Raw genomic sequence first — 16,287 nt, forward strand, 5'->3', positions numbered from 1 at the left:
GTTTCAACATCTTAAATCAAACCATATTTGGAATGTTTTTCGACAAGCTACTATCCACTAAGATTCCACCAAGCTCAGGAAAACTGCAAAATGGCTATCCATAACAGATAATGTTGTCAGAGACCTACTGGTAAGGCTGAAAGTGAGATGTTGCTCCTTAATCAGTAGCTGATTTCAATGACTCTCCCAGAGACAAAGAAAAATAAAATTACTGCAGCACCACCAGTAGAAAGCACAGTTTTCTGAGGCTGCCTGATTAAGACCAGAATTAAAGAAAAATTTTTTGTCTAGCCTACACTTGAAAATCACATCTCCTCACATATCATTACATGCAAAATAACTGTGCACAACTACTAACATTTCTGAGTTTAGAACTGCCTTAGTACTGAAAAATTTACTCTTGCATTTTTTTCAATGTTCAGGAGACATGGTCTATAATTTAATTTGTCTTCACTCAGGCAGAGGATTATAAATGGTGTAATCATTAGTAGCAAAAACTGTTGAAGCACTAAACAAAAAATCCACCCAGTATCATCAATGCTTAATAAAAGGAATAGCAAGTAATTTTCTCTGCACCAATAAATGCATTTAAAATAAAAATACACCCCCTAAAGTAAAAAAAATTCTAATGCCACACTTTCTATAGCAGCCAAATGCTTTAGGGGAAACATGGAGCCCTTATATCACTATTAATTCAACACTGTAGTATTATAAAACCTCTAAAAAAAGGGGTTTTCAGCTTAAAGCAGATTTAGAAAACAGGAAAAAGAATATGCCTAAATAATTTCCCACACTTACAGCATGATTCTACAGGCATCTATCAATTCTCTTAACAGACACATACTTTAGGACCAAATTTTTATGCAGTAATAATTAATATATCCTTTTCATAAATCACATTATCATAATAACAAAAAGAGCTAAGACAATAATAGCAAGTATAGACAAGAACTGATCTCTTTACCCTTTCAATGTATTTTCTGAAAGTTGGTATTACTGACAAAACAGCATTGATTTCAGACTATAAATTGGTCTGGTGAGGGAAATACTTCCCCAGTTAAAACACAGAATCATCCAGTGTCAGACTAAAGACAGAAAATGAACTGAAGGTTTGCTTCTGATTTTATGTACTTGTACTCTGTACAAGTACAAACTCTGTACTTGCTCCCTCTATAGCATAAACAGCAAACCAGAATGATTCCGTAAATCTGGGAAGTTTAATACATAAAAAAGTGCGCAGTAGGAATAACACTTTCGTCAAAGGAGTGTAAAGAGAAAGAAATTAAGTCTTTTAAACTTTTATTGTAGTGACACCTTGTGGCTACATATGCCTTATTATGAAACCTCAAAATCTTTGATTTTCTTCTAATTCTTTTAATGCAGTTCTTCAAATATTGTGGTCGAGGATGAAGTTAAAAGATGAAGTCACAAAACAAAAATGAATGGATGAAAATAGCGGGAAGGACAAAACAGAAAACAGCATTACCTGCTCAAAGACCCTTAGCAGTTTTAACATTCACTGCTACAAGAGGAAGATGGAATAACTATGAACCAGACACTTGTTCCTAACCTCCACAGAAAGCTGATTACATGAACATTTTCTGTGTCCTGTCTTCCCTCTAAGGAGTTTTCAACTCTACATGAAAGTTGCTATAAAAGTGTAAACAAAGAAAACAGAACCAAAGAAATTCTAAAAAAATGCACCACCAGGTTGAAAAAAACAAGGAGGGGGAACTACCCTGTAATCACGCTCTTATTTGCTTTTTCTGCATAGTATATGACTGTTCAATTTTCAAAGACGGTAGAATAATGTATTCTAAAAGCACTTAAAGCAAAAATTAAAATTTTAAAATAATTATGTGAATAAAACCATCATATGTTACACTCAACATTTTTACTAAAACCTGCCTAAATACAGCAAGACCCTCTTACTTGTTTTGCTCAGCTTTGACACTGAATAAGTCATCTTTGTACAAATTAGCCTGTTTATCTCAATCAGGAATTACATCCTACAAATAACAAATCATCTGATGTGTGTGAGAAAGCACAAACAATATTCTCATCTTTCTTTCTAGAATTTCAGTCTTCGGTTATTGCCTTTCTATTCTTTTCACCTATTAATCTAACAGATTACGGCTGGCAAGAGCTACTCTGAACCTCTTAAAACAGACTGGAGCATATAAGTAACAGGAAGAAGCCAAGAGTGTGAATAATCTTATCACATTACTTGACTTTGCCTAATCAGTTTGGATGGTTTGATATGTGCCTTGCCAAATACAAATTATCATTCCTGGGAAGCACAACTCCAACACTATTGTGAATAGTCCATAACACCTCATATATCAAAAAAATCAAATCATAATAGAGACTACGACACACATGACAAATGACCCATTAAGGAGGCTGAATTGGTCTTAATTCACTGTGGTATAAATTACTTATTTATTTAACAACTAAGGGCCAGAAGAATACATTTTTTCATCTAGCTTGTGTGAAAAAGGTACCAATTACAGAATTGAACATGGATAGATTTGCTTAAGAGGAAAGTTACAGGTTTTCAAAAAGACAGACAAAAATTCCAACCTATATACATGCAAATAGAAGACACACACTATCAATTTTTATGTCCATGGAAATGTTTGAACAGCTTCTGAAAACTCAGATGAACAGAGCAGTTCAGACGTTGACAGCTCTCACCTTTTACAACTAATATTTATGTGAAAGGTATCTCAAAAAGGCAACTGACCTTGCCTAATGTTGCAGGGCTCATATCCTTTTTATAATCTATGTTTGAACAATTGCTCTAGTGTATCAGACAACTGGCTGTCCTTCAACAGCTTGTACGGGATCTGGCATATTCTACTCCCTCACTTTGGAAAAAGGCATGCAAACAAAAAAACCCAGCCAATAATTTTACTCTTCAATTTTTCGTTGGACCTCAAAATGACATCTTACACAGTGATTTCATAAAGCACTTTGAGCTAAAATAATTTTTTTAAATTAAAAAAAAAAAAACCAAACCCAAACCACCACCCATCTGAAGACCCTCTTGGTAAGGCATTCAGTCCATGATTATCTACTGAAATGCATTCAAAACTTTAAAAAATTGCAGCATGGTTCCCTAAGTGGTTGCTTCTAAAAATATTATCTGCATTAGTAAGACAAAAAGAGTGAAATGCCAAAACTAATGGCAACGAGACAGGACACAACATGATGCTTCCCTTCCTCTGGACTGTTGTCCATTAACAGGAAAATTTTGGCACTGGGACTTGTGACACTAAAACAAGGCTGTACAACAGAAGCACCATTGAGCAAAACAGAGCATATAAAATGCTTAAAACATATCTACCCCTTGATAAGCATGTACAGCATGTCTGTGAAACAGAATATCAAATATTAAAAGAATAAATTCTGACCATCTCTTTTAGCTCATATTTTAAATCTGTGCTCACAAGACTGGAGAACATCTCTTTTTTTGGTGACAAGAAAATGCTACGTATATTAGGATGTCTGTTTTGTGCATGTTAGTATACACAGTTTGTTAGAAATATTTAACTTGTTTAAGTAAACAGAATTACTTTAAATACATTATCACAAAACACTGAAATTGGAGACAAAAGTTTAGCAGTCCTTGCTTACTTCTTTCTGAACAGAATATTGATTAAAAGACAGATAAATAAGTCTCTAATACTATTATCTAAGCGTACATAGCCTCCCTGCTCAAAGCCTCTCTCCTGGAGGGAATTTGATCAAATTCCTGATCAAAGGAGAGTCAACCTTCAAGCAATATCTAACTGTTTATATTAATATAATTAAATAAAAAAATTCTTAATGTGGAACTTCTCAAAAATTTATCAGCAATTTTACATCTCTAATTACATTTTAAATAGCCTCTTCTTCCTATGGACAGGGAAAAATACATAAAAGAACAGTAAATTATACCTATTTTTGACTAAGAAATGCATTCTTATTATAATGTAGGGTTCAATTCACTGATGTAAATAAACATTACAGAACAATCTTATCTAAACTACCATTTATTTTTATGGTGACTCAGCTGAGAACTCATGTTCTGCCTTAAGGTCTTTAACAATAAGTGCTCATAAACTTATGCTGCTACATGACTTTCCCTTTAGCTCTTCCACTTGCTCTTCAAATAAGCTACATCACCAAGAAATTCCCTACCATTTTGTAGATATGACAACGAGGATCAGAGATTTATAGAAAAGAAGAGGATTTCCTTGAGAAAAAGAAAGCACTTCTCTCCATGAAGATTCCAAGAGTTGCTGTGCCAATTAAAAAGTTTATGTCTACAGAATAATTATTACAACACAGGTAATTTCCTCTCAGGATGACCCAAAATCTAATGATGACAGCATCTTTGGTATCTACAGGTTGTATCCTCCCTATGAATGAGCTCAATTCAGTTTTTGAATAAGACTGCTTCAATGTGATTATCAGCTTCTTGCAGAATTCCCAACACCTACAGTTAAAAAAACATCATCACTTTAACGACACTTAAACCCATCTAGCCATTTTCACGGAATGGCAGAATCTCAGAATATGCTGATATGGAAGGCACCCACAAGGATCATCAAAGTCCCTGTCCTGGCCCTGCAGAGCACCATCCCCAAGACTGACACCTTGTGCCCAAGAGCATCGTCCACACGCTTCATGAACTCTGTCAGGCTGGTGTTGTGACCACTTCCCTGGGGAGCCTGCTCCAGCGACCAACCACCCTCTGGATGAAGAACCTTTTCCTAATGGTTCCAATCTAATATCCAATCAAACCTAATATCCAATCTAACCCTTCTCTGACACAACTGTAGGTCATGCTCTCAGGTCCTGTCACTGGTCACCACAGAGAAGAGACCAGTGCCTGCCTCTCCTCTTCCCTTCACGAGGAAGGTGTAACTGCAGTGAGATCTCCCCTCAGTCTCCTCTCCTCCAGGCTGAACAGACCAAGTGACCTTGGCTGCTCCTCATATGGCTTCCCCTCAAGGCCCTTCACCACCTTCATTGCCCTCCTTTGGACCCTCTCTAACAGTTTAATATCCTTCTTATATTGTGGCACCCAAAGCTGCACATCAGAGGCATTCCTCAAAGCTCCTTAGACCTAACTTTCCCCTTTCTCCTTTTCACAACAGTTTAAAACAGTGCATCAGTAGAAAATACAAAATACATAAAAATAAATTTTCAAGTTCTATAGTAAGTATGTTAGTGAATGATAAACATTTAGGCAGTCAAGGAATGGTGTTTACTACTGAGTGAAAAAACCCCCGCACCAGCTGCAGAAAAGGTGGATATGACTAAAAAAAAAAAAAAGAAAAAAAGGACGTAGATATGGAAAAACACCAGAGTTTTCAAACCAGACACCTGCATTGCATCAACTACATTAATATTAGAAAAAATCAGATAAATTATTATAAAACTATATAAACTAAGACAAACTATTTTTTTAGCAAAGTTGAGACAATACATTTTCAGAAACACATAGGGAAGTAGCAAAATCCAGCAACTTATTCTGGTCCCTACATTCTTTAATGTCAGGCACTGTACATTACACTGATGAACTGACCTGCAGACACGGGCAGGGAAGTACAGGTTCTGCCAGGACCGACAAAGGTATTTGGAGTGATCAATAACCCGAATCCAGTCCAACTCATCCATGGACACCTCAATGTAGTAGGAATAAGACCTATAGATTGTCAAAAAACACTGGTTAGAATATAAGCCAATAAATTTTAGGTATTAAATTTTACACTATCATCTAGATTTTCGGCAGTGTTGAAAACTGTTCTTACCCAGATCCCTATTTTCAAAGTAGCTTTGAAAGAAACTCTCACAGTTAAGATGTATTTTCTGAATGATTTAAAATATCCACACACTCACAATCTACAGTCATTAGATGAGACTACTATGCCTCAAAAAATGAAATGAAGACTTTGACTCTCTCATAAAAATTATCATTTGTATTCCTCCCTCATGGAATAAAACTAAACCACCAGTGATACGGTACTATTTCTACTGCCAAATCAATAAAGAGAAAATGAAAACCAATTACTAGATCAAAAATACAAATTCAAACTCCTCACTTGAAAAAAGCAAATTTACTTTATGACCATTTTCACTGATGTTGTTCTTCATTTTGGACCCTTTCAGTTCTTTATGATACATCACTGAGCCTGTGATTACTTCCTTACACACTGCAAAATTACCTAATGGAAAATAAAACAGCCACTAACAGAATCTGTCTCTTTCTATTCCTTATCAGTTATGTTTACCTTATAGTTTGCTGTTAAAAGAAAGCAAACCCAAACTAGAACTTAAAAGTCACAGCTAATTCCCTATATCCATGACCATAATGCTTAGAATATAGTAGACATTTCACTTGTGAAACTGCAAGTCACTGAACACATGTTTCAGAGTATTTTCTTTCTCCTTGTCTGCAACATTCACAGGCATTTCAACAGCACCACATCAGCACTTAACATCCTTTCACACTGATTTCTAAAGAGGAGTTGCTCCTAAAGAGTTCTACACAAGCCTTTCTTTTTAAACATTAATGCCTTTGTTAGTATTTCCAATTTTCCTGAGGACTTAAAAGAGTACATACATAAAACAATATTCTTTAAAATCCTTAAAATGTTAGATAGTTGTTAATACCTTGAAAAGGTAAGGCTGAGTCTTTAAATGTAAATTGCATAACCAGATTTCACCTTCACACCAAACAGATGTGTAATATTCAGAACCCACACAAATACATGTTTTAGCAACATTACTATCACTAACATATGTGTACTCGACCAAACTAGGCCCAAAAGTTTTGGAGTTTGAGCGGTTTGTATACAAAAGTTGCTGACAGTCCTGTGTGCCTTGAGAATTTAGAAGTTCTCGCACCATCATTGCTGACTAACATATATTTGTAACCAATACACAACACGCTACTTTTTGGGTTCTGAAGAGACCAAACAAAGAAATATTACCTCAAAAATACAGTTCCACTATCATACACAATAGCATGCTTTTAAGTTTTTTAAGGCTGGATAACATCTTATTTGCAGAGGCAGTTTGGATAGCTACTCCCCTTAACGATTTTACAGTGAAGATTCAGCTGTTAACACCCCTGAACTAGAGGTATAAAACACCTGTTAGTTTCCATTTGGTTCTGTTAAGGATATCCAATAGACCAGAGCTTCACAAAGACAGTTAAAATGAACAGACTAGTTTAAAAAATCACTCAACAAGAAGCAATCATGCTGTACAGGTCTTTTCATGTTTGTACAGGTGTTAAAACACCTCTTTAGAAGACATTATTCAGGTATCCCATGAGAAAGATGCAGTTTAGTGGCCAGCAATTGTTAGACAAAGACTGCAGAAAGGGAAAAGATCTCTGTAAAAAGCAAGGACAACCTCAGAGCAAGTTCCTTAAGGTCTTGGCTGGCAAATTTCTGCACACCTATCTGACCAAACTCTTCCCAAGTTCAACTACCCCCACTGAAAATTGTTTTCCTAATACTTAATATGAATTTATCTTCTTCCTCGTGTCCACTGCTCTTTGCGCTCTCAGCACATGGCTACAAGAGAATTCTGTCCCTCTATTCTTCCACTGAATAGGTGAGGAGAGCAACAAACTCTCTCTTCTAAGCCTGCTCATCTTAAAATAGCAGGTTCTCATGTGCTCAAGCCTTCATCTTGGTGTCCTGCTGAACTCACTACAAAGGTCAGTACCTTATACTGAGGACCCCACAAATAGACAAAGTACTCCAAATGTCTCCATTTATCTTAGATAGCTGAGTTATTGGAGGGAAAAAAAGCTTGACAGTTCATAGAACAGAGAATCACAAAATTTTCTGAATTAGAAGAGAACCCCTGGGGTGATCAATGTCCAACTCCTGGCCTTGCACAGGACAGGCAATGCTAATTCCAGTACTATACCTGTTGGGAGGCAAAAGAAAGCCCAACAGCACACTTTCCACAGAAATCAGGATGATTTAAAAAAAAAAAAAAATCAGCATGACACAGGAACTAGATCTTATACCGTTGAGCCCTCAGTACTTTATAAAGATAAAAATCTCTGGAGATTCAAGATCCACCTTGTCAGATATTCTGTCAGCAATAACAGTTTGTCCTACAAATTCCAGATGAAGTGCACAGGACACTAAGCAGCAGATAACTATGTAAGAAGTTGTCCCAAGGAGAACATTTTTTCCCTGAGTTTCACCAGTTGCAAATTTATGCCCTGCAGATGAGCGGCTTTTTACCAGTTATATGAGTTCTCTAAAAATTGCTAGAGAACTCATTATTAATATATCTCTAATACTGTTTCAGATTTTATAAATTTGGTTGATAATTGGTTCATAAAATTGGTTGATCTTCTGGCACAATTAGTATAATATTATACAAAGCAGTTCCTTATATCTTCAAAGATCCACTTTTTGATCTTTACAAAAGGAATAGAAGTGAAACAAATTTCAGTTGAACTAAAGTAGGAGAACTTCCTTGAAAAAGTTAAATAGCTAAAATTAATGACATCGGTTTCGAATTATTAGTAACTAACTCATATTTAAATATTGATTTAAATTTACAAAAAATCCCACCCTAACTCAAACTTTTATATACTCTGTTCTAGAATAACATATCTCAGCTAAAAAAGCAAAATGCAACTGTTCTGTTATAAGGTATTTAATAAATGTTTAAGTAGCTTGTTTTATTGTTTTTAACAGCTTATAAACACCTGCTGAGCTGTCTACTAAACGGTAAGATGTTTGTCATGGCAAGTTACAAAATTAATATATTAACTTTGTCAGATAAAAATAACCTTTTCTACTTCAGCAGCCCCTCAATTGTTCTAATGAGCCTAATTTGAATTTTCATACATTTCATAATAATCTAAAGTAGCTCAGTAACAAGTGGCTACAGTATCTATGACAATTCATATTTCAGTAGTCTAACCATGAAGTGGCTTCTAATAACTACTGTAGTCAGTTGGTAATTCACATTCTAAATAAATTTTATTACGTATGAATTACCGAATCACAGAATCATTTAGGCAGGAAAAGACCTCCAAGACCAAGTCCAATCTTATTGTCAAAGTGTGCCACTTCTTAACAGTTTTGATACATTGAAAAAATTGGAACAAAAAATCTTCTAATATTTGAAATGCAAATATGTAAAAAATACTAAATATTTTAAGGTAGTTCAACATCTCTAAATATGATCTGGTGTGTAAGTAACCAAAATTACATTTATAAATCAGGTTGTTTCCAAATAAACCTTGTAACTGTCATTACCAACACTACCATGCTATTACTATAAAATATTTAATTTTAAGTTTGCACTGTTACATTATCTCCAGTACAAAATGCATTACTTTCCCTTTTTATGTCACCCACCGACTGTCTCTGTCCCACAGGAGAATTCGGATGTGGTTGATTATTGAGGGCTGGCCTAGTTTAATCTCAATTCCGGACCGGCAGTCGTCATTGATCGGGTGTCGAGAGAATCCGTGATCCAGGTCGTAGTTCTGAGTATCTCCATCCAACAGAGCAGACTTCAGCTCCCCTTTTACAACTTGTGCACCATACTTCATTGTTGCAATATTCTCCCCTGGTACTAAGAAGAAAAGGAAATAATTGCTTAAATTCTGCACTCTCATACTGCAAATTAGATGTTCTGAATATCAACTCTATTAGGTCAGACCAAAGGTTTATTGCTAGTATCCTTTCTTGGCCATAAACACATGCTCGAGGGGGAAAAAAAAAAAAAGAAAAAAAAAAAAAAAAAAGAAAAGAAGAAAACAAAGAGGCATTTAAAAATTTAGCTTCTGCAATTTTATATGGTATCGCCTACATGTTTTATGGTAATAAAGTTGTGATAATTTACTATTATGTAGCAGCTATATTCTCAGTCCCCTTCATGATTTTACAGAATTCTGTTGCACCTGTCAACTGTTTGCTTTCGGTTTGGGTTTTATTGTTCTTTTTTTCCCTTAAATGGAAGAAACTTAAATGTACAAGATGTATATCAAATGTACAAGATGCATCCTGAATTTGCAGAGAGGTGTATACAGAAGTAAAGTCATATATGCTCCTTTGACAGTTATACAAGCTTCCAGCAGCCTGTCAAAGCTAAATGAACTCAAGTGAAATGGGAAACCTCTGGCTACTTGGGCTTTGAACTCACATGGAAAAGCAAGTTTTTTATACCACCATTTCACAGTAATAAGCCTGTGTCTTAGGTACAGCTTCCTTCAAGCTAACCGGGAATAATGATTCCTAGCCTCAACAACAGAACAATACTCTGTAAACTAGTCTCTTCAAGCCTTGTTTGAGGAGACATCCTAGAAAACACAATCTGAAAACTAAATGATGAAAAGCTACCCCAAATGTTTCAGGCAGGTTGACAACAGAAGTATGAATTTTAACAGGGTGTTAAAAATCTGACATCTAAAGAACAGAATTTGAAGTGGTAAGTGGCCATCAGCATTTCCACAAATAGAAAAAGTTTCAAGATCCTGAATGAGTACTAAAAAACCAAAGAAATTCCACTCTCCAAAAAGCTGTGATTAGGAGAATTTTATTGTGGAGATAAATATGCAGGAAAAGGAGCCAGAAAGGACCATTTGACTTATTCAAATTTATCTACTGCAGTGTCAATAGAATGTCTCACATTAGAAGACTTTTACAATATCCTAATATTAAACTCGTATGTTTAAATATTAATAACTATAACTTCTAAGGGAGAACAAAGAGAATATGCAATTCTAAGAGCAGTAATTTTCAGGACACATCAAGCATGACTGAGAATACAGTGCAGACTCATAAAGAACATTAACTTTTTTCTTTTCTGTGGGTCAAATTCACACATTAGATGGCTAACAATATCTTTTTAAAGCTTGAGTGTTAGATACTCGTGTAGAATTAATGGAGAACACAGAAAAAGTCAAACACAAGGCTTCTTACACTTTTTAGGCCTCTATTAAAATTACTTCAGAAACTTGTTTAAAGTGTTTAGACAAGCATGTAAAGAGTAAAAGTCCTAAGTAGTGGGGAAATTCTGAAATTGTTTATGAAGTAGAAAACAAGTCACTATCAACATAAAAGCATTTAAATATCACACATCTCAGAGCCAATTCATTTTTATTTTCAATGATTTTGTAAATTTTTTTCTATTAAATCACCACTTCCTCTAGGAAACTGGAATTACATCCATGTTTGACCAATAGCTGAGACACAAAGCAAGAAAACAATTAACTAATATAGAGAAATAAAAATGGCACTAACAGTTACATAACAAGACGTTTCACACTGCAAACCTTCTATAACACACAGTAACAGATGAAAACTCAAAGCACAAATGAACCATATCCTCCAGACAACCACAGTCACTAAATGAGAAGGAAACAAACCAAAAAACCTGATGCTTACTTAACATGCCCCTGTAGTTGAGGTCCATGTCCCGACTCTCAGAACGAATCTTAATGGCATCCAGGATGGCATCAGGTGACAACAATCCAGAAGGTCTTACAACATTCAGTAGTTCTGTTAGACTCATTAGCGGCAAACGCACTGCTTGCATGATTTCAGCATGGTTTTCCTTGGGGTTATGTTTACACCAGTTCATCAAAGCTTGGAAAATGTCCTTTTCAGGAGCTGCAAATGAATCTCTCAGTACAATACTTAGAAGAGCAGCCTGGAAAAGAGAAATAAGAACAAAAAATATACTCCCTAAATAAACAGAAATTAAATTGAATTTTATTTTTTTAATCAAGGGAAATTCAAATAAGGCAAAAATTAATGGCTATTTTAACTTGCAGCTATTAAAAATAATCATTAAAGGGGTCAATCCCTGAAATTGTAGCTTGTTCCAGTAATGCAAGAATTGCAGAATCCATGACCAAAATAATAGGCAATATTACAAAATCACTAGAGGAAATGTAGAGAACTAATCAAATCAATATAATACCATTCAAATGCTCAAATTTACTTTGGAATATAACAGATTTGGGGACTTGGCAATAGAGTTCAAAATATTCCTTTAAACTTAGGTTGCAAAAAGAGCACTGATGAGAAAAAAAAAGCAGTGCTTGGAATCACTTTTTTAAACCATTTTAACTACTTGGGATTTCTGTCCTGTTACAATCTCTCTCTCTGTCTTTTGGTACCAACTAAGAATCACCAGGTTAAAATTCCAGTTGCTCTTATTCATGTAGGAAACCCACTGAGTGCAAAATGAGAACAAAAATAATCAAACAGCTTTTTGATTTTCACTTAGCTAGCAGAATAATCAGGAGCTTGCCTAGAAAGGTCTCCCATATATACCAGGACTGGCTATGCCAAAGACCTCAAAGTGTGCACTTCCTGATGAATGATGTTTGCTCATTTTTTTATTGATAATATGCTCTCAAAGCTCAGATTTAACAAACTGTACCTGACAAAGTACAGAGAGAGAGAGAAAAGAATCTTTTTTCCTTATATAACAAGTAACTTACAGCAGTGTCATATACTCATTCAAGGAATAAATCCTTCACAGCTTTTCCCCTAAGAAAAAACACTTTAAAAAACCCGAATTAAAGCATCATTCATTCAAGGTGCTCTGCTGCTTCATGCGAACAACACTTGAAAACACTACTGAAATCACTGCTATGTTCGCTCAAAGACCCCTCCAAAGAAAGTGCAAAATTTCAACTTCATAGAACAGTCTGACTCAGTCACAAATATTTATTCATCTAACTAAAAAAACCAAAACCACACGAAAATCCCAAACCACCTTACCAAACCACCATATTCTGCAAGTTCAGAACATGATGACAGTTAGCAATATAAATTACAGTGATCTCCAGAATGCTTTAGTTTACCCAGCAGAAAATCACCCATCACTGATGAAGCCAATATCAAGGAATTAACAGAACAAAGTATGTCCTGTCATATTCAAGTCTATATTTGACTTCCCCTCTGCAGCATTCAGAAGGCAAATTATATTAAACCAGGAACAGATGAAATAAGACAAGTAAAATTAGATTGCCTGCTGCCATCTTTTAGAACACTCCATTAGATATGCTATATTTAGCTACAGTGACTGGTCAATACCTAAAGAACTCAGAACAGATTACCAAAACTTTCAGTTCAGCTTGTCTTGAACATTTCCAACCATCACAGTTTCACAAATATAAAATAACTATGAGCTAACACGAGTTTTTAATTTGTGCCCCATTAGTATTTAATCATAAAATTGTATTACCATTAAAATTAACAGTCCTGGGGAAAAAAAGTGCAAACAAAAGATATACCTTAGAAAGTGACAAGAAGCCTTCGCTGGAGAGCACCTCTTGGGCATTTCTATCCATGAACATACAGCACATAAAAGTTAATTTGGGAAGAGAATAAAGACTGGCAACATCAAAAGTCATACAGACATTCTGAATATTAAGTATTGTGCAAAGATACTCAGACGTGGAATCCTCCAGTTCTGGGAATCCATATTTGTGTGCTAGGCTTAGGAAGTCAAGAAGAACCTCTTCTTTCTCATCTCGTAGCGTAGCACGACCAGTGTAAATATATTTCAACAGCATGGTAAATGCTTCTGCAGTGGTGTCCTGAAGAGGAATTTCTGCTTCAGGCTGAGATTCTCTCATTCCCCCATATAATAACGCTCTATAAGGGAAAAGAGTTTAATTTAGTTAGTAGCTTATCCCTCTGACAAAATTCACTGGAATATTAAACATATTTCTATTGAAAAATCCCCAGCTCTTAAAAAAACCCACTTGGATTAGTAGTATTCCTAGTTTTAAAATATATATTCTAGTCTGTATCAGCCAAACCTCTTCTCAATTCCAGTTCATCAAAATGAAACTTGCTATCTGAGTACATTCCATAGAAACACCCAATTTATGCTCTGAGAAATCAAAACAACTTTGCAGTACTACTTTCCTGTTCTCAAGTTTCCTTTCTCTTGAATTTGTGAAACTACCTTCCAAATCCAATTTAATGAAGGTCAAAAGAATAACACTGTGACATGGTATTTATCTTTTTCTATTTGAACACAATGATTTGATGTGCTGGGAAACATTCACACAGAAAAGGTCACACTCAATGGACAGATGATTACACCCTGAAAAGTTCATAGGGAAACAATGTTTATCTCATCTGCATAAAAATTTCCTGTGAGCTTGACAAAAAGCCTCACTTCACCTGAAATAATGGCATCTAGCAGCCAGGATCACTCTGTGTGCTGGGAAACGCTTCTTTTCCACAATGAAGGTAACATCACTGTATTCCTCCCCGTTCATTAGAGCACCAATATGCTCCGACAGAATGTGAACATGGTCGATCTCCCCCACAGCCGTGTACGGACGAAGCGGGTGGCTGTTACTCATCTTGGAAGGATGGTGATACTGGTAGCCTAAAGGACAAAGAAAATAAGCAGTATTATAGAGGGCAAAAATATTAAGAATAGTAAACATAACTGCAATAACAAAAAAGTGACTTATCTAAGTAATTATACATTACAAGAAAAATTAAACCAAGAGGTTTTCATAGAGAAGTTCATTTTCAGCGAGACTCAACACAGCTGGTACTAACCATTTTAGCTAAGTATTTCAGAGAATTGTCACCTTTTTATTCAGTCAACCCATTTTCTTAAAAGAAAAAGTTTCCAACAAAGGGAATTAAAAATTAAACTATTTTACATCATGTTACCATTAGAAAGCAATTTTATATGAATTAAAATGCACACACACAAAATAGAAATTAGCAATGTGACCAATTAAGCTTAGCCTTAACTCTCCAGTCTGTACTACAACCAATGAAAAAAAACAACTGTTTTTTGCAGGATTCTAGTCAACTTTTCAGAATTGGGAGAAAATAAACAAACACGATAACTTTTAATAAATAACAAAGTCTGTCAGAGAGAAAAGCTTTCCAATGTACAATTCAACTTTCTTATTCTTTACACTCAGTTTTCTTGGTGACATCTTGTTCCCTCATATATACATACACACACATGAAAACAAACCTCCTAATAGCTCTCAGGCATAAAAGCAGGAGATTGCCAACTAATGTACAATAGAGCTAAATGCATTACTCATATCTTCTATGGAATTCTTTTGCTGCTTCTTCATTCACAAAGGGTTTTAGATTTTTATGGTTTTGGTTATTTTAGCAACAGAGGCTTTCTGCAGTCTCAATAGCATGATTATCCAAAAGCGAATTTAGATCTTGTATTAGCTTCTACCGTTACACTTCAGTTTACTTTTCTTTAAAAAGAGGTTGGTTGTTTCAGATAATGACCATCCATATCTTCAGAGACATCTTCCCTGCTCCAGTTACTAGCCACTTTTCAAAATCAGCAGATACCTAGTGCTGAAGAAAGGCGGTGTACCACAAGAACCAAGAAAATGATGAGGCCATACCTTGCACACACCAAAACACAAATCTTACAAGTCAAATATTCCTGACAGAAATACAATTTTAGGTTCTACTGTAAAGATACTGTGAGAAAATAGGAAAAAAAATCCCAAACAGATACACTTGGGGTTAATTATTATTTGCACTTTAACACATGGAAATGCTTTGCCCAAAATCAAGATACTCTGGAAACGGTCCCAAAGTACTTCAAATGAAACTAAAAGAAGTGATAGAAAATAAGGCTTAAGAAAAATACAGCATACTAAATCAATACTAATAGTAACAAACAGTTACAAATAGTAACAAACCCCTAGGTTTCCACTGGCTGTCTCTGCTACTTGAACTAGAAGCTGTGTGCCTGTGTAGCCACTACAGCACTACAGAACCAGCAACACTGGCCAAGACACTGGAGGCAGTCTAACCATGGGCTAACCACAGAACACTGTACAGTCATTCTTCTATCCTGACACGAAAACAAATTAATTTTCAGTTTTTTAATAGTAACAGACTTTTGTCCACTTGCACTGGTTAATTTACAATTAGTTAAGACAATTTAGATTTATGCTACATACACTTCCAGTAAGATATACTTTCTAACAAGCAAGATTAACTTATATCAGCCCAGCAACAACTGTTTGTACCAGCAATACCACTTACCACAACATACTTGTTTGAGAGTTTATAGACAACAGTAAAACTAAAATGTCCTCAAAATAGAAAACTTTTTTATTACACTGAGGGAGGATACAAAAAGATGTATTTGCTATTTGTTACTCAACTGCAATCTCAGGTCTTAGTACTCCTGGAAGACTTCCATACCACACCCATAATTGCTGTTGTTGATCTTCATTTGCAACAGTCAGGCAAACCAACTACATGT

General features: G+C 35.3%; 1 protein-coding gene across 2 annotated transcripts in view; it reads right to left on the reverse strand.

Moving 5' to 3' along the window:
- Positions 1-16,287, reverse strand: part of BTBD9 (BTB domain containing 9) — a 108,497-nt gene that overhangs the window by 87,360 nt on the left and 4,850 nt on the right. For both annotated transcript variants that reach the window (XM_066178424.1, XM_066178425.1), the window contains exons 3-7: positions 14,193-14,403; positions 13,292-13,655; positions 11,430-11,694; positions 9,396-9,615; positions 5,579-5,698 (exon numbers count right to left, since the gene is read on the reverse strand). In XM_066178424.1, the coding sequence (XP_066034521.1) occupies positions 5,579-5,698; positions 9,396-9,615; positions 11,430-11,694; positions 13,292-13,655; positions 14,193-14,403 (1,180 nt within the window). The remainder of the gene's footprint in view (positions 1-5,578; positions 5,699-9,395; positions 9,616-11,429; positions 11,695-13,291; positions 13,656-14,192; positions 14,404-16,287) is intronic.

The sequence above is a fragment of the Chamaea fasciata genome, unplaced genomic scaffold, assembly GCF_029207755.1.
Source record: "Chamaea fasciata isolate MVZ Bird 193981 ecotype frontalis unplaced genomic scaffold, bChaFas1.0.hap1 SCAF_3, whole genome shotgun sequence".
NCBI lineage: Eukaryota > Metazoa > Chordata > Aves > Passeriformes > Sylviidae > Chamaea > Chamaea fasciata.